The 24,707-nt window shown below is 34.1% G+C and overlaps 1 protein-coding gene across 2 annotated transcripts; it reads right to left on the reverse strand.

The window, feature by feature from the left end:
* Positions 1 to 1,739: 1,739 nt before the first annotated feature.
* LOC112711308 (ethylene receptor 2) lies at positions 1,740 to 6,034 on the reverse strand. 2 transcript variants are annotated; one of them, XM_025763932.3, is made up of 3 exons: positions 5,315 to 6,034; positions 2,896 to 4,778; positions 1,740 to 2,563 (listed from the first exon to the last, which is right to left on the reverse strand). In XM_025763932.3, exons 2-3 carry the CDS (start codon positions 4,645 to 4,647, stop codon positions 2,021 to 2,023), a joined length of 2,295 nt encoding a protein of 764 aa, XP_025619717.1. In that variant the 5' UTR covers positions 4,648 to 4,778; positions 5,315 to 6,034; the 3' UTR covers positions 1,740 to 2,020. The 2 variants fall into 2 exon arrangements, with proteins under 2 accessions (XP_025619717.1, XP_025619718.1); XM_025763933.3 differs by having other exon boundaries at positions 2,896 to 4,790; positions 5,315 to 6,032.
* Positions 6,035 to 24,707: the final 18,673 nt, after the last annotated feature.

Below are 24,707 nucleotides of genomic sequence, written 5' to 3' on the forward strand. Positions count from 1 at the left end.
TGATGCAAATGGCGATGGAGTGATAGTGATTAGAGTGGTGGTGGTAGTGGTAATAAGAAAAAAAAAATTTGGTCATTTATATAAAAAATTAATCTGTCCAAAAGAATAATTTTAAAATTACGTTGAACTTTAGAGATAATTTTATATGAAAAAAATTGAGGACAAAAAAAATTTTCAGCCATAAACCATAAAAACTAAAATTACACTTAACCCAATATACCAAAAAAAAAAACTATTGATGATCATATAAAAAATTACTCACAGTATAATAGTTAATTATTGTAATATATAAAGTACTCTCATTATTGTATGCATGAAATTATGCACCATACATGCGCATATAAAAAATATATATGCATCATGCACGTGTGTTATTATTTTTATTTCTTGTACTATCCATATTATTCATCTATAAAATATCATTCTTTCTAGTTTAACACAGTCAAATTTCAACATATTTATTATCTATTTCCAATATTATTTATTATTTTTGTTACATTTTAGTTTCATTTGTGATATATATAGTTACGCGTTTATGGATTTTTATCTGTATAAAAGTTTTAAACATTGCCAAAATAATTCTAATTTTCTTGATATGCGTTTTAATTTTTAATTTTTAATTTATTTTATTTCAAGAGGGGAGTAGAATTTATAGCGACAACAAAAAGTAACAAAAATAACGAGCCTAGATAGGAAGGAGACAAATAATACAGCCCTCACACAACTGAAAGCAAAGGGGATCAATAGCGTATGATATAATAATAAATAAATATAAGTGTTTTTAAAAAGAAGTCCAAGTTGGGCCATGTATGTTGTCATGTGGAAATTAAAATAAGTAAAATGGGTCCTAATGAAAGGGACAAGTGTTCCAGGTACGTGCTCAGATTCATGCATGTAACATTAAAATTCAGCTGCTCCATTCTCATTCCTTGAACCTAAGAAAACAAACTGTTACCATAAATCATATTGTTCTACCCATTTCATAATTCCTGAACCCAACAACAATAAGTCAATAATAATAGTAATAATAATAATAATAATATCTTTCCCTCTTTGCTGTTATTACCATTTTGACATTTTCTTTTCTTCTATTATTTCTGTTCTATTTTCATTACTTATTCATTTCTTTTAATAATATCTCTCGAGTCAAGACCCCTTCTATATATCTAAATTTCTTGGTTCCTAAAAAGGTTCTCTGTGCCAAATGTTTGCATATGACACGTATTATATAATCCTAAGATTTATTCTATGCCGGTTTGTAATCTAACCTTATCTTATCTTTTATATATATATATATATTGGCTTTGTAAATTAATCTTTTTTCCAAAAATATTAATTAAAATAATCAGATGACCCACAAACCTTATGGCATAACGCATACAGAAGTAGAACTTGAAAAAGTATATTGTTATATAGACAGCATTGTTTTGATCAGTTGATTTAGGAACAGTGATAAGGTCTTCCCAAAGCATCCAAGATAAATCCATAACTTACTTTATTTAAAAATTTAAAATTCCTAATATTTTTCTATCTTTTTCACTAAAAAATTATCACCAAATAAACCACAAAAATCTGAAACATGGAAATAGTGAAAATAGCAGGCATACCAAATAGTCGTTTGTTTCTAATATTTTGAAGGTTCATCAAAGTAACACTAGCATATTGCCAAGTCTTATAACAATCCTAATATCCTGCATTAAGTGTGTCATATGTAATCTTAATTTAGGAAGAAAAGAAAAAAAAAGGGAAAATCCTGTTATATTGTTGGACCTGAACTCTGAATATGCATGTATTACATTTGATACATACATAATAACTAATTCTGTATACCAATTTTCTTTTACTTCATTTCCAAACTGTGTATAACATTTCTAAGTTGAAACATTGCTAACAGAAAGTGCCAAAGAGTTTTTTTTTTTTTTTTTCCTTTTTCTTCTTCATCCCCACCCCCCAAAACCTAATTTCTACCTTCAGAATATAACTTAATAAATTTCATTGATGCTTGAAAATGTGAAGAATCTCACAGGACATTATTTCCCTGAATTATGAGTCTTCTGAGCTCACTTGCAATTCCTTGCAACAAAACTGGTTTTTGGATAACTCCATTGATACCAATCTGCATGCACTTCTCCCACAACTCATCTCCCATATTCACGGTCAACGCTACGATAATCGGCCAGTTTCGGCTCCTAAACTTCCGAATCCTCGTGGTGACTTCAAAGCCATCTATGTCAGGCATGTGAAGATCCAAAAGGATGATTTGGAAAGAAGTTCCGGCTGGTCCGATGGCAGTAAGGCATTCGAATCCGGAGGATACGGTGGCTACAATGCAGCCTAATTTCTGAAGCAACTTTTGGGTCACTGCCCTATTTACATCATCGTTGTCGGCCAATAGAACTTGCAGACCTCTCAACAGAGAATTGGAACCAGTACGCTCCGAAAACTCTCCAGGTTCCGAGATGGCTATGCTGATTGATGGTCGTAATTGAAACCGAAGAACGAGGGCCATGCTTTGAGGATAACCATGAGAATTCGGAACCATCCATATGTTGCCTTGCATCAGCTGCCAAAAACATAGTAGAAGAGACTTAAGTACCATTCATGAATCATGATCCAAATTCAAAACACAAAAGAGAGAAATGGAACCTTATTCATGATCCTAATTCAAATGAATTAAAGAACTAGAACAAAATTGAGTGAACAATTGAATATGGGATATGCTACTATGTTTTAGCATTTCAATTCCTACAAATTTCACAATGCATTACATAAAATTCAAGAGACAAAACAGTCACTAAATGAACTTATGCAGTTCATAACTAGAGATTCAAAACTCAATGACTTAATGTGCATATTATTGAAGTAGACATAAATAACAAACTTCTTGAAACTCACCTGAACTATCCTTTTGCAAATGCTGAAGCTCAATCGGCCCTCGACCCTATCACTAGAAAATTTCCTAACTCCAAATCCCGAAGAATACGAGCTCCCAATTTCTGAATCACTACTGTTGATCCCTATCTCAAATCTAATATTTACATCACCACTAGATGAGCTTGGTCTCCAACTTGTCCACCCTTTGTCAGTCCTTCCCTGACTTCCGGTTTCAGCGAAAACTCTAAGTACGAGAATTCCTTCCCTTTGGCTATGATCCAGAAGGTTCCCAACCATGTGCAAAATTACCTGAAAAACCCTCCTCTCGTCGCCCATTACATTGTCCGGCAAAGACTTCTCAACCTCGACCAGAAAACCAAATCCTCTATAGACACACATGCACTTGACAAGGCAAGCCGCTTCCTTTATCATCGAATGTAATCTGAAAGACCTTATCTCCAAAGAGAATCTCCCATCATCCTTTGCCGAATTGTCCATGGCATCATTTATCAAGTTTGATAAGACATTGCTCGTCCTTAGCATTGCATCCACAATAAGTTTCTGTTCGCTCTTCAAATTATCGTCTTGCACCATTGAAAGCAATCCCAAAATCGAGTGCATAGGCCTCCTCATCCCATCACTCATGACTTTCTGAAATGAGCTTCTTGCCTGGCTTGCCATCATAGCATCCCTTTTCGCCTGTTGCAAAGCGCGATTTTGTTCCTCCAATTTCTCTCTCATGAGCTGAGACTCTTCCAGAATTGCAGCATGAGATAAAGCCACTGCAACCTGATCAGCAACCACCTTAATTATCTCCAGCTCTTGATTGCTCCAAGATCTAGTCTCTCCACTCGGAAGAATCAATACCAATATTGCATAACATGCCTGCGTTAACTCCGGTGTTCCTCCTTTGAAATTACAAACTCGCAACATTGGCATACGGATTGCAGCAACCGGTCCAATCTCGCCATTTACACCACTACTTGCACCAGCAAGTGCCGAGTCAGGACCAAGTATATTCACTCCATCACTTCCTTTAATCTTTACAACGTCCGGATCAGTAATTGGTATAGTAAAATTAAAATTCCTCCTATTTAATTCATGAGTAAGGTTCATCTCTGTCTTCTCAACATTAGGCATCCACACAGCACAAGTCTGCAATCCGAGTGTCTTAGAAAGCTCCACCAAAGTGGTATATAGAATCGTATGCCTATCAAGCGACTTTCGAATCTCCTGAGTGAGCATCCTCACATGGCTTGCAGCCTCCTTTTGCTTCATTATAAGACCAACCTCCCGTCCAAGATCCCACGTCTTTTTCTTCAGCATGAACTCCCTGACCTTCACCTTAAGAAGCATAGGGATCAACGTGACAAGCGTAATCGCCGTGGCACACGACACCAACGCCGTGAGAATCTTGAAGACGGTGAGCGCCACCATGAGCTGAAAAGTGTGAGGGCCATAAGTCCACCCATTCAACAAATGCGTCAATCCACAAAGAACAATGAAGGCAATGAACTGTATAAGCACCCATTTGAAAGGAACATTTGTGCAACTTATGAAGTAAAGAAGCTCAATGGGGATTGAGAAGTATGCCACAGCAATCAAGAAATCCCCAACTCTCTGGCATTCTAGAATGCTCTCAATAGTCCACAAGCTAGATTCATCATCACAGTTGCATCTTGGAAATCCATTATCTGTTGTTGTTGCAGATACAGTTACCCATAAGAGGAGTGAGCAAATCAACAAGAACCAAGATGCCACTGCTTTTAACATTGATACCAAAATATATATGTAGTTCTTGATCTTCAATCCATCTAAGCATATGTCACATACGTATAAATTAATTGGCCATAGCTAGAAATCAAAGAAAAAATCTTCCAACAATTTCCTCAAATTGCCTTGACCTGCCAACAAAGCTAAGTAAGATCCAAAGATGGAAAAAAACAAAATATGAGATCCTTAAAAAAGGGGAAGGGAAAAAGTAAAAAGACCCAATTCTATGACTTTTTTGTTTCACTTCTCTCACTCTTGTGATTTCAGGTTCAACCTTGGTTCATTGTTTCAATCTTATATAGCACCTTATGGATTGGAATGGCATGAATCGGTGAATAACACAGTTGTCAACAGATAAAGATGGCATTCCCCATCAACAAAAAATGGAAATAATTTAAAATAAAAAAAAAAACATACACAAAAAAAAATATATAAGGGATATAAAAAATAAAAAACAAAAAGAATAAAAGAATCAAGGAAATCTAGGCTATTACAAAACCTGGGGGGAAGGCAAAGTCCAAAAAAAAACTATTAAAAAAATCAAAAGTCCAACAACAACGTGTAAGAACTAAAGAGCTCTCCCCGAAAAATAAAAAATAACAAAATAAAACCAAAAAATAAAGAAGCATAATAAAATCCTGTAATGCAGAGCAAAAAGAGAGAGTACCTGAAGAACCATATCTCCTTGAATGCAATCAAATATTCCAGCTTCACATCAGATCTTACCCCTTTTATGGAACACCAAAATTAGAACTTCAGTCATAGAAACATCAAAGGATCACTCCATCTCCACCACCATCACCACCACCACCATGGGTACCACCAAAGTCCATTGCTTTAGAACAACGTTAAGTGCACCACCATTGAGAACAAAAACAACTATTAAGAGCACACACCCAACAACACCAAAATGAAAAAGAACCCGTCTTTATCGTTCAACGACAAGAAGATCAAGATGAAGAAGAAGGAGGAGGAGGAGGGGTTGCTATAAGAGGAAAGCGAGTTGGAGGCTTTTTGCTGAAAAAGGCTTGTGTGTTGAAACGAAAGGAAAGAAGAAATGGATTATTGGGAGAGAAAGAGAGAGAGAATCTTTAAGAAGGGTTAGAGAGAGTGGGTATTCTCCATTTTCCAACAATGAGAAACCAGAAAAGAAAACCATGAAAGGAAAGGGAGAAGAGAAGCGCCGTTGTTTCTTGGAAGAAAAAGGAGGTGAGCTGGATTTGAGAGAGAGAAAGAGGGTCCCACATCGTTAACATGAAGAGAACTTAGACGCTCTCAAGAACCAAAACGTCCTCCTCACACCAAAATACATTTGTTTTATTTTTCTCTCACTGCTCTTTCCTTTTCAGTTTTCTGTTCCTCTCTCTCCTCTATTTTATAAAAACGCTCATGTTCTACGTACAAGCGTCTTTTATATAATAAAGAGAAATTCAATCAACTTGACGTAAGTTGAACAAACAAAAATTTTGCAGCACAAAACTTTTTAATAAAAAATATATAATTTATTGATATAGTTTAAATTTATTGATATAATATAAAGATTTTTGTATAAAACACAAATTTTATCGATATTGTATAAAATTTTTGCACATAATATAAAATATTTTTATATAGTACATAAATCTTTTGTACATAATACATAAATTTTTATTGCGAATATATTTTGTTAATTAGATGAGTCAATATTTTAAATACGTGATTTTTTAAAATTTTTTGTATTGCACACTAAAATTTTTATATTATACACTAATATTTTTGTATTGTATATCAAAATTTATATATTGTATGTATTTTATTAGTTTGGTGTCAATATTTTAAATACGTGATCTTTCAAAAAATTTTATATTATATATTAAAATTTATGTGATGTTCATTAAAATTTATGTATTATTGGTCAATTTTTGTATTCTAGTTTTCTAAATATTTATAGGAGAAGCAGATGAGAAAGACAACAAAAACGATGATGATGATAATAATAAAGAAACATGAAGAGGAAAAAAAAAAAGAGGAGAAGAAATTAAACAACAACAATAATAATCGGGATGATAACTATAGTAGTAGCAGGGACAACGATAAACGAAGGAGGAGAAAAAACAGAAAGAAAAAGAAGTAGTGCTTAATGACTTGTTGAAAACTTACTTTAAAAAACATGCCTAGCTTTATTGTTTAAAAAATATTATGTGTATTATAACTAAATTAATTATTATGTATTTGTATATAAATATATATTATTTAATTTATTTTTAATATATATTTTATATTTTAATATATATTTTATATTAGTACTTCATTTTGGTGTATATTTATTATAGTTGTTATTTTTTATTCTTATATTGTATATTTTAATTAGGATAAAGTATTATTGGAAATAAATAGTATGATCACAATTCAATCTATTATGTGTCAAATAATTTGCTAGTTGTTATTATATGTATTTATTGGTTTACGAATTTTTGTTCGACCAGAGAATCAACAAGATCAAAAAGGACCGCAACCAGGAATCATCAGCATATGTGCTATGTCGAGTGTATGAATGGGAGAAGATGTCATTTTTATTGGTTAATGACTCGACTCAAAAGCGAAGTATGTATAAAGAGAGTATCAAGATGAGTAAAAAAAATTTTATATAGTCATGTTCTTAAAGCAAAAGTGTATGTTTCGACACAATACAATTGAAAACTTATGAATAAGAGGTCAATAGAACCTAGAAGTTCAAAAAAAATAAATCTATTGAAGTCGAAGATAAGACAATTACCCACATGTTTTAAGTGCTAAAGTGGAATGCTCATAATCGCTGTAGACATAGGTTATTTTGCTTGCAGATTAAGTTATAACCAAAACGCAGGATGTGATTTAAGGAGTAAGGATAAGGAGTGGAACATAGGACAGAAGGGTGCTTAAGGAATAAAAAAATAGAGTTACAAGAGTGGCCTATAAATAGAGAAAGAATAGAATCAGAAAAGGAGACTTTAATTCAACACTATAATCACATAAAAATTCTGCAAATTTTTTAGTCATATTAACACAATGAAAGATCATAGAGTGTAAGTGCATGTGAAAGTTAAAGTTTAATTCAGTTTATTCATTTTTTTATTATTTTATTACTTTATTTTCAATTTAGTTTTTTTAGGTTTACTTCGCGTTTCTGTTATGTTTTTTATTTTTTATCTTTTAGAGTTTTCTTGCATCCTACTTATCTATTTCTTTTTATGTTTAAGAATGTTTGATTTAGCATTTGTTTTTAATTCATGATAAATTTTTGTTTGTACTCATTTATTGGTGATACTACAATTTTAGTATTGTTCTACTACTTGCAAAGTTATTTTTGACAATAAAATCAATAAGTTCAAGATCAAGCTCATTTCTTTCAAGAAGTTGTATCTATTCTCCAAATTAAGATCATTGATATGAAGTTTGACCGACACCTATTTTAAAATTGGACAAAAATCAAGCGAAACCGTATTATTCAATTAAAACGTTAACACAATAAGGTCCTTGATTAAATTTATTGATCTATCCGAATTATTAAATTATAAAAGATTTATCTCTCAATATATACATAATTGTCTTTATTGGATGAAGATGATAAGATTTTATTTTTTTAAATTATGCATATATAGATAGTGCATATAGAAAAATGATTATTGACTTGACTCACTCTGAGAATTTCTAATGGTTATAATTACTGCATATTTGTCAATAGGATATTCTTAAGATAAACAGGATAACAGAGTTTTCTCTAACTTGCGACAAGTATGGTAATTAATAACGTATGTATTATACCTTGATTCCAGACACCTAATACCCTAGGGTCCTAGTTGAATAGATATTAGATATGATTTAAATATTTGTATAATTAATGATTAGTCAATAAAAAATCTGTCAACTCTATGATTATAATAATTGGAATTAATAAAACATTAGTCAAAGGGATTAAATGAATGAAGAAATGAGTTTCATAAGTCATTCACAGCTCGTTGTAATAATAGTAACAAGTTAGAATTTAATAATTAAACATACTCTAAGGGTTAACCCAGAGTAAAAAAGATGGAAAGAATTATATTTTATTTTTCTTGGGTTGTTAGTAAAAATCTATTACTTCATAATATCGAATCGTTAGGAAATATTGCTAGATGCCAACTTTAATTAGTAAATTTAGTATGACTAATATACTATCCACTTAGTATTGAACTTACGATGTCACATACTAACGAGTGTTCTAATCTTTGCTAAAAAATTATTTAATTATTATTTTAATTTGATCAAATAAATAATTATATTAAAAAAATGCTATATGACCAGTAAATATTATCATATTTGACAAGCACTTGGTGAATAATAATTTTCATCCATATTTAAAAAATTTTGTACATAAGAAGCATATATTTTGCACTTATATTTACTAAAATTTATACACACAAAATAATATAATTTACACTCATGTTTATCAGAATTTGCACACATTAGTTAATAAAATTTATTTGTTAAAAATAATTTATATTTATGTTGGTTAAACAAGAGGCAAAAACACTAAATATTGATGGCCCAAAAATTTGTCTTAGATTAATTCAAATAGAATATTATTATATTTATTTATTAGTATCAAAAATATAATAATAATAATAATAATAATAATAATAATAATAATAATAATAATAATAATAATAATAATTTTAAAGAGTAAAGGAAACACAAGAAGTTTTATTCCTATTACCTTTATACACATAAATATATGTGAGTCTAATTTTTTGAGAAAAATTTTATGGTCGTAAGGAGTTACAAAAGGTTTCTCAATTTCACATAAATATCTATTGCTCAAGAAGTTAACATCAAAATTTGATATCAGTGTGAATACGCATAATCGAAAGAAAAAGTTGTTTTTACTAGTGTACTCAAGTATTTGGATCTAATATATGTTATTTGAATAATATTTAAATATAAAATAGATCTTTATGATTACTTTATTTCTTCCACTACGTGTTATAAACATTTATAATATTTCAAATACTATTTTAGTCCCTAATGTTTTGAATATGCTATTTCAATCCTAAAAGGTTTCAAACGAATTCGATGTTGTTCTGTCATTAAATTTGACTTGAGTAATTAACAAAAAAATTTTTACTTTAGTAATTATTAGTGGATTGATTTTATTTAGATATTGAAATTAAATGTTATATTAACTCTTAAATATGCTAATTGGTCATGTCAAATTCAACTGTGGAACAATATTGAATCTATTTAAAATTTTTTGGCACTAAAATAAAATGTTGGAAATTAAAATAGTACTTTATCCTTTTATTATTGATAATTTCTTTTTTTTTACGGTATTCCTCAACTCAACATGTTAAGAATTAATTTGTCACAAATTGGAGCTACATTTAAGAATTTGTTGTTGACGAATAAATTGTGTTATATAATTGGTTGAATTTGAACTATTGACACTTACTTAAAGCTTTAAACAGACGAATGAGTTAACCATTTAACTAATTCAAATATTGATTATTATGAATAATTACTCTAATACTTTCTGAAAATTAGAAATAAATTTATTTAAATATAAAATATTATATTTAAATTAAATTCTAAATAATCAATTTATCATATTATTTATATTTTTACTAAATGATAAAATTTTAAAAATATTAATAATTCTATAATAATTTAATATTTATTTCAAAAAATTATTTTTACTCAAATTTTAATTATATATTAAATTAGTCAAATGTATAATTATTTTATATGTTAAAAATATGAAAAAACTATTTTATAATAGTAACAAAAGAGAATACTTTTTTCTAATTTCAAAAATATTGAAATAATTGCCTTTATTATTTATATTTTTTTTAGAGTAAACCACAAGACAACTGGTGTTATTTTATGGTTTGGGTGATCTACCTAATCTCTTAAAATTTATCAGTAGTGCTATTTATATTATATTAGTAAATTAATACGTATAAAAGTATCAATGAATCTACAGTAATTGTTATTAAATAAATAAGTATAATAATAATAAATTTAAATTTAATTATGATAATAAATAGTTTTTAACTAAATAAATGTAATAATAATGATTTATATTTCTCTAGTACCTATATATGGTAGATACGTTTATCCACACATATAACGTGTTTTACTATTTTATCTATTTTCATTATTATTAGGAAATTCTATTAATGTTCGGTGATAGTGGAAAGAAGACACTTTGAGGAGAGCTAGATATTTATGGAACTCGATCTTTACAAATCTCGAAAGTGAAGATTTATTTAGAGTCGAAAACAAATTATCATATTATGTTGCAGTACATCTATGTAGATTTAGAACGAATGAAACTGTTTTTTTTTTTTTTTTCAACTCGTTAAAATTTTTTATAATCAAATATTATGCATTCTCTCGGTTTATAAGTTAACAGATAGGATATCTATCTTTTGATTTAGATGTAGATTTAATACTTTTATTACGATTTGTAAATGTCGTATGACGTTTTTAACGAAAGAAAGTTAGTCTTTCAAAAAAAAAAAAGGTAATTGTTGATTTAGAAAGTTTTTCATAACTTGTGAAAACATATTTTTTGTAGGGATAAGTATTTTTCTCGTCTTAAGGTTTAGGGTCGAAATTAAAATCGTCTCGACCTTTTTTTAATTAAAATCATCTTCAACGTTACAAAACGTTATAAAATCGTCATTTTTTATTTTTTTGGACCAAATTATCCTTAACTATTAATAAAAATAATATTAAAAAAAAACCCACCCCACCCACACCTAGCATCTCTTCGTCTCTCCCCTCACCCCAAACCCACTCCAATTTTCCTTCCTTCTACTCTCTGACCCTCCACCCCAAATCTCATCTCATCCCATCATCATCATCAGTTTCTATCTTCATCTTCTTCTTTTCATATTTTCTTTCTTCTTCATCTTCTTCTTCTTCTCATTCACAACAACAAAATAAATAAAAAATTCAGCAACAACATCAATCACAAAATAAATCAACAATCCAACATCAATAATCATAAAATTAGTAACAATCCATCATCAATCATGTATATGTTCTTCAAAAATTAAAGAAAGAAAACAGAAAAATAGGAAGAACAAAGAACAGAGAAAGAGAAGGGTGAATCAACACTGCCACCATAGCCAAATCATCATCATGCAATTACTATAATCAGAAGCAATTACTAATTTACTATAATCAGAAGCAGTATCACCAATAATAAATTAACAACAACAATTGTGAAGGGTGAATCAACAATGGTGAAGCAACAACAAAATCAAAAATAGAAGCAAAAGTAGAAGCAGAAGGCAGAAAGTAAAAGCAGAAAAGCAGAAGCAACAACAGGGCTCAGTTTCTTCCTTGGTAGGCGTCGAATCCGTGGACAACCGCAACTATGACGATGTGAGGAGCAGAGCCGCCATCGGTGATTTCGCAGTGCGGAAGGGAAAAGGCAGGGAGAACTCGAACAGCAAACAGCGAATAGCGGAGCGTCGGGAGCTGGACGGCAGCGGCGGTGCCTCCATGCAAGCTTGCGACGGTCGGTGGCTGCGGGTTGGACACAGAGGCGGCGGCGGGTGCACCTCCGAGGCAGCCCAAACGACGGCATGAGGGTGAGGGGGTCGGGTTACGGTGAAGGGGTGAAGGAGTGGGGTGAGGGGATGGGGGTTATGGTGAGGGAGTGGGGTAAGGGGTGGGAGTTTCGGTGAGGGGGTGAGGGAGTGGGAAGAGGGGGTGAGGGGTGAGGGAGTTACGGAGTGTGATAAGGGGGTGTTAGGTTTTTGTTTTAATTTTTTAATTATTTTTATTATTTAATAAGGGTATTTTGGTAAAAAAAATAAAATTGAAGTAAAAAAGAACGATTTTATAACGTTTTGTAACGTTGAAGATGATTTTAATAAGAAAAAAAGGTCGGGGACGATTTTGATTTCGACCCCAGACCTTGGGGATGAAAAAACTACTTATCCCTTTTTTGTATTATTTCGCAAGTTGCAAAAAGTTTATTGTTAATACTCAAAAAGATATTACGAAATTTATTTTTCATATGGAAAGGGTAATGGTATTTTTATCCAATATTAACATTTCGGGTATTTTGTATATTTGTGGGTAAGCTCAATACATAGAGGCGTGTTAACACAGGACTGTCAAAGTGAACCAGAGTTCATCGCAGACGTGGAGACTCCCCGGTAACATAGGGGCGTGCTAAGCAGAGATGCCAACCAGCTTTTGCAGACTTCGTTACAAACGTGGAGACTCTTAAGTCACTACGTGGGGGTGTGTTGTTTAGAGATTTCATACAGCTTTCTCAGAGATTTTCACATGTTTTTGATGAGTTGTAGAGTTCTTTGCAACACGGGGAGGACATGTTAGAATTATATCTGCATGCAGGAGACATCTCCTTTCTTTGTAAAAAAGCAACACAGGGTTGAAATTCTTTAAATTGAGATTAACCCTTTCTCACGAAACTAAAATTTGAAAAAGAGAGAAATTTGGTTCGTTTAGAGAAGAATTTGGGGAGAGAAGTCTCTAAAAAAGAAGAAGAGAGTTAATAATGTGTTAAAAAAATGATTTCATACATAAAAAAATATTATTAGTTTATATTAATTAAAGATGGTTGGTAATTATATAATATCCAAAAAATATATTAGCAATTATTTGGATCATCTTTTATTTTTTTTATGTATTTAAATTTTTTAATTTTAATTAATGTTATTTTTTAGTGTTAGATGATAATGATATAACATTATTATTTTGGTATTATCATTTTTACTTGTATTTAGTATTATTTATTAAATTCAATAAATAATATAAATATTAAACTATTTTCGAATAATATTTTTATTTTTTCAGTATAATATTATTTTATTTTATATTTGTAATTAATAAATAAAAAATAATATAAATGTTAATATATAATTTTTTAAATTTTTTTGTTATAATGTGATTTTTTTGTAGATTTAATAAATAATTTAAATATTAATAAGTAAATATTATTATTAAACGAATTTCTGATCTTGTATTTTAATAAATATTTATATTTTTATTTAGGATTAGTAATAAAAATATAAATAAATATTTTTTTACAAAAATAATAAATAATATAAATATCAGAAAAAGAATAACTTTTTTCGATTATTTGTTATCATAATTATTTGAGGATAATAATTATTATATTTTATTGTCTGTTTATTAAAAGTAATAAATAATATAATTATCAATAAATAAAATTTTTAGTTAGGTATTTATATTAGTAAATATATAGTATAATATAATATTTTTTATTTTATTTTATATTGTTATAAATTAGTATAAGAAATAATTATTTGTTATAATTTTCATTCATTTAAACTAATAAATATATTTAACGAATAAATATATTTTTGTTGTACTAGTGTAACAGGGATTTTATGGTCCGTAAACTTGATCTATCGGAGACATGAAATTCGATGGTAGAAGACTCCTTATAAGCAACAAAATTCTACCATATTGAAGAATTGGGGTGATCAAAAAATTTTATTCCTTACTATCTGCTCTCGTAGAAAGGTAGAGGCCGGAGACTCACACCTTTGTATTGCTGGTGAATGAGGTTACCGTTACATTGGAAGACGTGGCTCATATATTTGGCCTACCGATTGATGGAGAGGTTGTGAGCGGCTGGACAGATAGCAGTCACGAATTTTTACTGAGTCAGAGCATCGTGATTTTCGACAACGAACCCGTTGTGAGTAGTTCCTCCAAATCTTATGCAAAGCTGACATGGGTTTATTGTATTAGATATGCAGAGCCATTGGACACTTTAGACTTAATTTAGAGATATGTCAGATGCTAGATTTTCTATTTTCTGGGTTCGACCTTATTCAAAGATAAGTCCATGGCATGTGCCTACGAGAAGTATCTATCATTACTCTGCGATTTTCAGCGCATCCACACTTACAGTTGAGGGTAGCACGTCTCGCGCATTTTTATAGGACACTGTGTCGTGCTTCACGGTATGATACTAAGGAGATGGATGGCTCTTTTATGCTATGTATTGCGCCCATTCCGAGATAGTACCTTCCAGTAGCTGACATACCAGTTTCTCGGAGATAACAGTTCCTATTTTAGTTGTGTATTCTATTGATGATGCATATTTGATTGACGGCACGCATTTTTTAATTTTTTCAATGTTATGTGTTGCAGGTGGAGTCATTCCGCACGATCCACAACATGGTTATCAAGACCACATCGATATTTAGGCAAGAAATAGACTACATGGACGAAATTAATATTTTTGCTTTGTGGGTTAATATCTAAAATTAATATTAGGTTTCTAATTTTCTAATAATGTGTTGAAGTTTGTGCCATACGAAGGATTGATCATACCCGACGAGCTACATGGACACCTTAAGGTGTGCGACACTGTTGCTCTGTTATTGTCGATTGAGTGTGTCGAATGGCATCCTGCGAACTGAGTGATGCGTCAATTTGAGTATGCACAACCCGTCCCAAAGCTAGCAAAATTCATTATATCGGAAGAGCATTGCATCACTCTTTGCAGAGTGAAACTTCATGACTGAAGAGTTTGACATGAGGAATGGATAGAGGAATGGGGCAACTGCCGTGACATTCAATTGCGAGAATCTGCGCCCTCTTCTGACTTGGGACTTTAGATCGTTGGTGGTGCACGAATCCCCATACTTCGTACAACTGTACCAGTAAGTGCACTGGGTCGTCCAAGTAATATCTACGCGAGTCAGGGTCAATCCCACGAGGATTGTGGTTTGAAGAAAGATATAGTTATCTTGCAGATCTTAGTCATGTGGATAGAAGAGTTGTTGGTTTGAATTTAGTAAAAAGCATAAAAGGAATGAAAAATGGAATTACAAGGTTTGATTATAAGCAGTGATAAGAAGATGGTTAAGGATTGGAGATGCTTTGTCCTTCTGGATTAACTCTGGTATCAATGTCTTCTTAAATTGTGAATGATTTCTTCTATGGCAGGCTGTATGTGATCAACGCCATATGGCCACGGTCGCCAATCTCCTTCAGATCTGAACCCCAAAGTTAGTGCGGATCCATTCTGATTGAGGGTGAAGCTCCTGCAGTCCATTCTCCTTAATGATCATACTCAAAGCACCACAGAAAAGATCGAATCTTCTGGATCAGAGAATGCTGCACCTTTGGGTTCTATCCTTTACCACAAAGACCCTAATCTCCCCATACCTCAGCTGAACTGGTGTCCCAAATAGTCCCCAACGAAGTCGTGGATTAGCCGTCTAAGAGATGTATAATAAAGCTGGCGGTTCGATGCTTTCCAGTCACGTATTCACATGAACCCAAGAAAAAAATGGGTGATTGTTAGGCACGCGGTCTTAGTATGAAGAACGAAGATGATTGTCACATGTCATTCCATTCATTAAGTTGAAGAACGACGATACATCTTAGAATTGAATCAAATACGGATTGAAGAGAAATAGTAGTACTTTTATTAATCCATAAAACTCAGCAGGGCTCCTCCCCTCAACCTAGGAGGTTTAAAAACTCATACTGATAGAAAACACAATGATAAAAATGAAATGTGGCAGATCTCCACCAAGGAGAGGTGTAAAAGTTCTTTAAATACTAAACTAATGACTAAGGATTACATAAGAAGGGTAAAACAGTCTTTTTAGTACTAAAATTTACTTATGGGACCCACTTGGTGAATGTTTGGGTTGAGCTTTGATGAGATCGACGTGCTATAAGGCCTCTAGGATGTTGAATGCTGGCTAGGGGGTCCTCTTTGGGCGTTTGGATGCTGGTCTCCTCCTTTGGGCGCTGGATGCCTCGACTAGAGCAGGAACCTGGCGTTGAATGCCAGTTTTGGGCCTTCAATTCTGAAGTAAAGTATAGACTATTATATATTACTGGAAAGCTCTGGAAGTCAGCTTTCCATAGTCATTAAGAACGCTACATTTGGACTTTTGTAGCTCCATAAAAGCTCTTTCGAGTGCAAGGACATCAGATCCGGACAGCATCTGTAGTGCTTTCTCTGTCTCTGAATCAGACTTTTGCTCCAACTCCTCAATTTTAGCCAGAAAATACCCGAAATTGTACAAAAACACAAAAGCTCACAGTAGAATTCAAAAATGTGAATTTAACACTAAAACCTATGAAAACTTAATAAAGCTTAGACAAAACATGCTAAAAACTATATGAAAATGATGCCAAAAAGCGTATAAAATATCCGCTCATCAGTTGGATGAGTATCGTGATTGGTACATGGGTTTGTTCAGGCATCTACTGAGATTATCGGAGCAATTCCTCAACATCAACCTTAGCCACCTGTAATAACTGGAATAATCGTTTTAATAAAACAATAATTTTATTTTGTTCGGAATAGGTTCGAAAATATAGAAATAATATTTTGAAAACAAAAAGGTGAAATTTGAATTCAATGAAGTTTTCTGAATGAAAAAAGTATCTTTTATGAAAATTTTTATAAAAATGTGTACTGGTTCTTAAGCCAACAGTACCGGTTCTAGTTTGACCGGAATCGCGTATTGAGAAAAATAAGATTTTGAAAATTGAATTTATTGTTTTAAAAGGACAAAAATAATTTAGAATTAAAAACCGGACACTAATCTTAAAGGTTTTGTCCCAAAGTGGGTCAAATGGACCAAAAATACTTAGCGGGTTAGACCGGGTCCAAGTCCAACATATAAATACCATAACTAATGAGCATTCAGCTCATTTTCACCAAGAAACAAAGAAAGGGGCGCTGAACTTGTAAAGAGAAAAAGGAACCCTTTTTACTATTCATCTCCTCCTTCTTTTGGCCATAACTTGAGTTACGAAGCTCCGATTGACGAGCCGTTTATGGTTACGTGAAGCTCCCATTGAGCTCTTCGTTTCTATCTAAGAAAATATGGTAAGAATTCAAAACTCATGCTCTAGTTTCTGCCCTAATGGAATCTGCAATTTCAAGTTTGGTTTTTTAGTATATTTTGTAATTTTATTTGTTTATGAGTGATCTAGCATTGGAATATTCTTGGGTTTTGTCCCTAATCTCATTGGGTAACATAAGGTCTCACTAAATCATTGTATTTAGTTGTTTTTGTGAATCCTAGATTTGATGTTGGTATGTTGTATGATGTTAGATTGAGGTTTGATGCTTGTTGGAGTGAGCTTGATGGTTTTTGAGCCTTGAGTTTGAGCTTGGTGTTTCGAGTTGCGTGGGAATTGGCCAAGGTATGGTTTTGGTTTCTTTTATGTGATATGTAATGTTTCTGGAAACTTAGGCTAGTGAACTATAGGATAGGTTGTTGCTATTTTAAAACTTCAAAACTCTGTTGTATTCAGTTTGACTAGCCGGCCTAAACTCCGCAGGTTGTGACTAATCCTCTTTTTGTATATCATACTTATATATATCATGTTTACTTTAATTATTACCTTGCGTATCCTAGAGCTATCGACAAGGTTTTATATTTATTATGTCTTGTTTAGACTTGGGTGTGAATGTTTCGCATATTGTAATTCCGCTTTATGCGACTTTGAGCTTTATTCCTTCATCAGGCTTCTAGTTACATAAATTCTTGGACATATATTATATATTATAATCTTTAGAACTGTCGTAGCACTTTGTTATCCTTTACTTTTGGTGGACGAAATTGTATCTCTTTATAGAATATGATAATAGAGCCTTCGTCCAACTAACCAGCAAGTGCACTGGGTCGTCCAAGTAATACCTTACGTGAGTAAGGGTCGATCCCACGGAGATTATTGGTTTGAAGCAATCAATACTTATTTTATTAATCTTAGTCAGGAGACTAAAGAAGTTATTTGGATTTATTTGTAAAAAGCCAAACTACAAATTTCATAAAATTGTAAGTTAAAATAATAGAGTTACTTGTTGTGCAGTAATGAGAAACATGTTGGAGTTTTGGAGATGCTTTGTCCTTTGAATTTCTACTTCTCCTTGAAATCCTCTTCTCACACGCAAATTCCTTCCATGGCAAGCTCTATGTAGGGCGTCGCCGTTGTCAGTGGCTACTTCCCATCCTCGCAGTGAAAACTATGCTCACGCACTCTGTCACAGTACGGCTAATCACCGGTTGGTTCCCGCTCCTACTGGAATAGAATCCCTCTTTTGCGTCTGTCACTAACGCCCAGCAGGTTAAAGTTTGAAGCACGTCACAGTCATTCAATCCCGGAATCCTACTCGGAATACCACAGACAAGGTTTAGACTTTCCGGATACTCATGAATGCTGCCATCAATCCGGCTTATACCACGAAGATTCTGTTGGGGAATCTAAGAGATATTCATTCAATCTGATGTAGAACGGAGGTGGTTGTCAGGCACACGTTCATGGATTGAGGAAGGTGATGAGTGTCACGGATCATCACCTTCTTCACAGTTAAGCGCGAATAAACATCTTAGATAGGAACAAGCGTGTTTGAATGGAAAACAAAAGAATTGTATTAAATCATCGGGACGCTGCAGAGCTCCTCACCCCCAACAATGGAGTTTAGAGACTCATGCCATCACAAAGTATGTAATTCAGATCTGAAAATGTCATGAGGTACAAGAAATGTCTGTAAAAGTTGTTTAAATAGTAAACTAGTAACCTAGGTTTACAGAAAATGAATAAACTAAGATAATTGGTGCAGAAATCCACTTCTGGGGCCCACTTGGTGTGTGCTGGGGCTGAGACTAAAGCTTTCCACGTGTAGAGGCCTTTCTTGGCGTCAAACTTCAGGTTATGACGTGTTTTGGGCGTTCAACTCCGGATAATGACGTTTTTCTGGCGTTTAACTCCAGACAGCAGCATGAACTTGGCATTTAACGCCAAGTTACGTCGTCTATCCTCGGGCAAAGTATGGACTATTATATATTGCTGGAAAGCCCTGGATGTCTACTTTCCAACGCCGTTGAGAGCGCGCCAATTGGACTCCTGTAGCTCCAGAAAATCCATTTCGAGTGCAGGGAGGTCAGGATCCAACAGCATCAACAGTCCTTTTTCAGCCTAAGTCAGATTTTTGCTCAGCTCCCTCAATTTCAGTCAGAAAATACCTGAAATCACAGAAAAACACACAAACTCATAGTAAAGTCCAGAAATATGATTTTTGCCTAAAAACTAATATTATTCTACTAAAAACTAACTAAAACATGCTAAAATCTACATGAAATTACCCCCAAAAAGCGTATAAAATATCCGCTCATCACAACACCAAACTTAAACTGTTGCTTGCCCTCAAGCAACTAGATAAATAAAATAGGTTTTAACAGAAATAAAGAAGTAATAATATTTTAGAGTTTTAAATGAAGCTCAGATTCTTATTAGATGAGCGGGGCTTGTAGCTTTTTGTTTCTGAACAGTTTTGGCATCTCCCTGTATCTTTTGAATTTCAGAATGATTGGCATCCTTAGGAACTCAGAATTCAGATAGTATTATTGACTCTCCTAGTGTAGTATGTTGATTCTTGAACACAGCTACTTATGAGTCTTGGCCGTGGCCCTAAGCACTTTGTCTTCCAGTATTACCACCGGATACATAAATGCCACAGACACATAACTGGGTGAACCTTTTCAGATTGTGACTCAGCTTTGCTAGAGTCCCCAGTCAGTGGTGTCCAGAGCTCTTAAGCACACTCTTTTGCTTTGGATCACGACTTTAACCACTCAGTCTCAAGCTTTTCACTTGGACCTTCATGACACAAGCACATGGTTAGGGATAGCTTGATTTAGCCGCTTAGGCCTGGATTTAATTTCCTTAGGCCCTCCTATCCATTGATGCTCAAAGCCTTGGATCCTTTTTACTCTTACTTAGTGCTCATGGCTTGTTTTTTTTTTTTTGACTGTTTTTTCTTGCTTCAAGAATCAATTTCATGATTTTTCAGATCATCAATAATATTTTTCGTGTTCCTCATCCTTTCAAGAGCCAATATTCATCAAATTCAAAGTACATATTATGCACTGTTCAAGCATTCATTCAGAGAACAAAAAGTATTGCCACCACATATAATTAATTATAAATTTTATTATTAAGAACTCGAAAAATATAGATTACTTCTTTATTCTAAAAAAAATCTACTACTTTATTCATGCCTGATGATGATGAGAAAAATAAATTATAGCTTAATTGGAAATAAAATCAAAATAGACATACTAATTACTACTAAATATCTCCTAAGGTGAATTTTTATAATAATACTATCACAGAGTTAAAGCTAGAATTAGAACTTAACAACCTGTATTTTGGGAAGTGGATGTTCCTCTAGTCTGTAGGGTGCCTTCAAGAATTAATTTCTGACGCTTCTGCTCCCTTAAGTTCACATCCTTGCTCTTCTTGTTCCCTTAGGTGCCATGATCTTGATGAGTTTTAGCTCAGTGATCATGGCAACTCACACCAAACTTAGAGGTTTGCTTGTCCTCAAGCAAAAGAAATAACAGGAGAGGAATAGAGGGAAAGGCAATTTTGAAATTCAGAAGATATGATGAGTTGAAAAAGATTTGAAAAAGATTTAGATTGGAAAAAGACTTGGGCTTATGAATTAAGATATATTTGATATTTTTGAAAAAAAAGGGATTTTAGAAATTAGTGTTTTTAGAAATTAGGATTAAAAATTTTGGAATTGAAGGATGACATTTTGAAACATGTTTATGCAAGAAATCATGAATTGAAACATAAAAATTTAGAAAAATTATAAAGAAAAACGAATTTTACCTCCTCCCCACCATCCTGGCGTTAAACGCCCAAACGATGCATGTTTTGGGCGTTTAACGCCCAAATGCTGCTTCTCCTGGGTGTTCAACGCCCAGCTGATGCTTCTTTCTGGCGTTGAACGCCCAGATGGCTACCCTTACTGGCGTTGAACGCCCAATGGGTGCTTCTTTTGGGCGTTCAACGCCCAAAATGTTTCTCACTGGCTTTTTCACGCCAGTGAGCTTCCAAATTTCCCTGTAACTCTGTGACTTCAACCAATTGCTATTTCACCTTTTGAAGATACTGTAGCATCTACCTGTAAAACGTATAAAATTAAATTTTGTGATTGGCTGGGTTGCCTCCCAGCAAGCGCTTCTTTAATGTCATTAGCTGGACTATTACTGAGCTTTTTAATCAATCTCAGTTTTGAGCATTCTTGCTCAAAATTGCCTTCAAGATAATGTTTAACTCTCTGTCCATTAACAATGAACCTTTTGTTAGATTCATTATCCTGAAGCTCTACGTATCCATATGGTGATACACTTGTAATTACATATGGACCTCTCCACCGGGATTTTAATTTCCCAGGGAATAATTTGAGCCTAGAATTGAATAACAGAACTTTCTGCCCTGGCTCAAAGACTCTGGATGACAATTTCTTATCATGCCATCTTTTTGCTTTCTCTTTGTAAATTTTTGCATTCTCGAAAGCATTGAGTCTAAATTCCTCTAGCTCATTTAGTTGGAGCAATCGTTTTTCTCCAGCTAACTTGGCATCAAGGTTTAGGAATCTGGTTGCCCAGTAGGCCTTGTGTTCCAGTTCCACTGGCAAGTGACATGCCTTTCCATACACAAGCTGGTATGGAGAGGTCCCTATGGGGGTCTTGAATGCTGTTCTGTATGCCCACAGAGCATCATCCAAGCTTCTTGCCCAATCCTTTCTACGGTTAATTACAGTCCGTTCCAGGATTCTTTTAAGTTCTCTATTTGAGACTTCAGCTTGCCCATTAGTTTGTGGGTGATATGGAGTAGCCACCCTGTGGTTGACTCCATAACGTACCAGAGCAGAATAAAGCTGTTTATTACAGAAATGAGTGCCCCCATCACTGATTAACACTCTAGGGACACCAAATCTGCTGAAGATATGTTTCTGGAGGAATTTTAACACTGTTTTAGTGTCATTAGTGGGTGTTGCAATAGCCTCCACCCATTTGGATACATAATCCACTGCCACCAGAATATAGGTGTTTGAGTATGACGGTGGGAAAGGTCCCATGAAATCAATGCCCCATACATCAAACAACTCAATCTCCAAGATTCCTTGTTGAGGCATAGCATAACTGTGAGGCAGGTTGCCTGATCTCTGGCAACTATCACAGTTAAGCACAAATGCTCGGGAATCTTTATAGAGAGTAGGCCAGTAGAAGCCACTCTGGAGGACTCTTGTGGCTGTTCGTTCACTTCCAAAATGTCTTCCATACTGTGATCCATGGCAATGCCAAAGGATCTTCTGTGCTTCTTCTTTAGGCACACATCTACGGATTACTCCGTCTGCACATCTCTTAAAGAGATATGGTTCATCCCAAAGAAAGTATTTTGCATCTGTGATTAATTTCTTTGATTGCACCTTACTGTACTCTTTGGGTATGAATCTCACTGCCTTGTAGTTTGCAATGTCTGCAAACCATGGCACTTCCTGGACGGCTAGTAGTTGCTCATCCGGAAAGGTTTCAGAAATTTCAGTGAGAGGGAGGGACGCCCCTTCCACTGGTTCTATTCGGGACAGGTGATCTGCTACTTGATTTTCTGTCCCTTTTCTGTCTCTTATTTCTATATCAAACTCTTGCAGAAGCAGCACCCATCTGATGAGTCTGGGTTTTGAATCCTGCTTTGTGAGTAGATATTTAAGAGCAGCATGATCAGTGTACACAATCACTTTTGATCCTACTAAGTAGGATCTGAATTTGTCAATGGCGTAAACCACTGCAAGTAGCTCTTTTTCTGTGGTTGTGTAATTTTTCTGTGCATCATTCAGCACATGGCTGGCATAGTAAATGACATGCAATTGCTTGTCATGCCTTTGTCCCAACACTGCACCAATGGCATGGTCACTAGCATCACACATCAGTTCGAATGGTAATGTCCAGTCTGGTGCAGAGATGATTGGTGCTGTAACCAATTTAGCTTTCAGAGTCTCAAATGCCTGCAGACACTCTTTATCAAAGATGAATGGCGTGTCTGCAGCTAGCAGGTTGCTCAGAGGTTTGGCGATTTTTGAAAAATCCTTTATAAACCTCCTATAGAATCCTGCATGCCCCAGAAAGCTTCTGATTGCCTTAACATTAGCAGGTGGTGGTAATTTTTCAATTACTTCTACCTTAGCTTGGTCCACCTCTATTCCCTTGTTCGAAATTTTGTGCCCAAGGACAATTCCTTCAGTCACCATAAAGTGACATTTTTCCCAGTTTAAAACCAGGTTAGTCTCTTGGCATCTTTTCAGAACAAGTGCTAAATGGTTAAGGCAGGAGCTGAATGAGTCTCCAAATACTGAAAAGTCATCCATGAAGACTTCCAAAAATTTTTCCACCATATCAGAGAAAATTGAGAGCATGCACCTCTGAAAGGTTGCAGGTGCATTGCACAAGCCAAATGGCATCCTTCTGTATGCAAATACACCAGATGGACATGTGAAGGCCGTTTTCTCCTGATCCTGGGGATCTACTGCAATTTGATTATAACCTGAATATCCATCCAGGAAGCAGTAGTATTCATGACCTGCTAGTCTTTCTAGCATCTGGTCTATGAATGGTAAAGGAAAATGATCCTTTCTGGTGGCTGTATTGAGTCTTCTGTAATCAATGCACATACGCCACCCTGTAACTGTCCTTGTAGGAACCAGTTCATTTTTTTCATTATGAACCACTGTCATGCCACCCTTCTTAGGGACAACTTGGACATGGCTCACCCAGGGGCTGTCAGAAATAGGATAAATAATCCCAGCCTCTAGTAATTTAGTGACCTCTTTTTGCACCACTTCTTTCATAGCTGGGTTCAGCCGCCTTTGTGGTTGAACCACTGGCTTGGCGTCATCCTCCAACAAGATTTTGTGCATGCATCTGGCTGGGCTAATGCCCTTAAGATCACTAATGGACCACCCAAGAGCTGTCTTGTGCGTCCTTAGCACTTGAATTAGTGCTTCCTCTTCCTGTGGCTCTAAGGTAGAGCTTATAATTACAGGAAAGGTTTCACCTTCTCCCAGAAATGCATATTTCAGGGATGGTGGTAATGGTTTGAGCTCGGGTTTTGGAGGTTTCTCCTCTTCTTGAGGGATTTTCAGAGGTTCTATTATCTTCTCTGATTCCTCCAAATCAGGCTGAACATCTTTAAAGATGTCCTCCAGCTCTGATTCG

Source organism: Arachis hypogaea, chromosome 9 (assembly GCF_003086295.3).
Source record: "Arachis hypogaea cultivar Tifrunner chromosome 9, arahy.Tifrunner.gnm2.J5K5, whole genome shotgun sequence".
NCBI classification, from domain to species: Eukaryota; Viridiplantae; Streptophyta; class Magnoliopsida; order Fabales; family Fabaceae; genus Arachis; species Arachis hypogaea.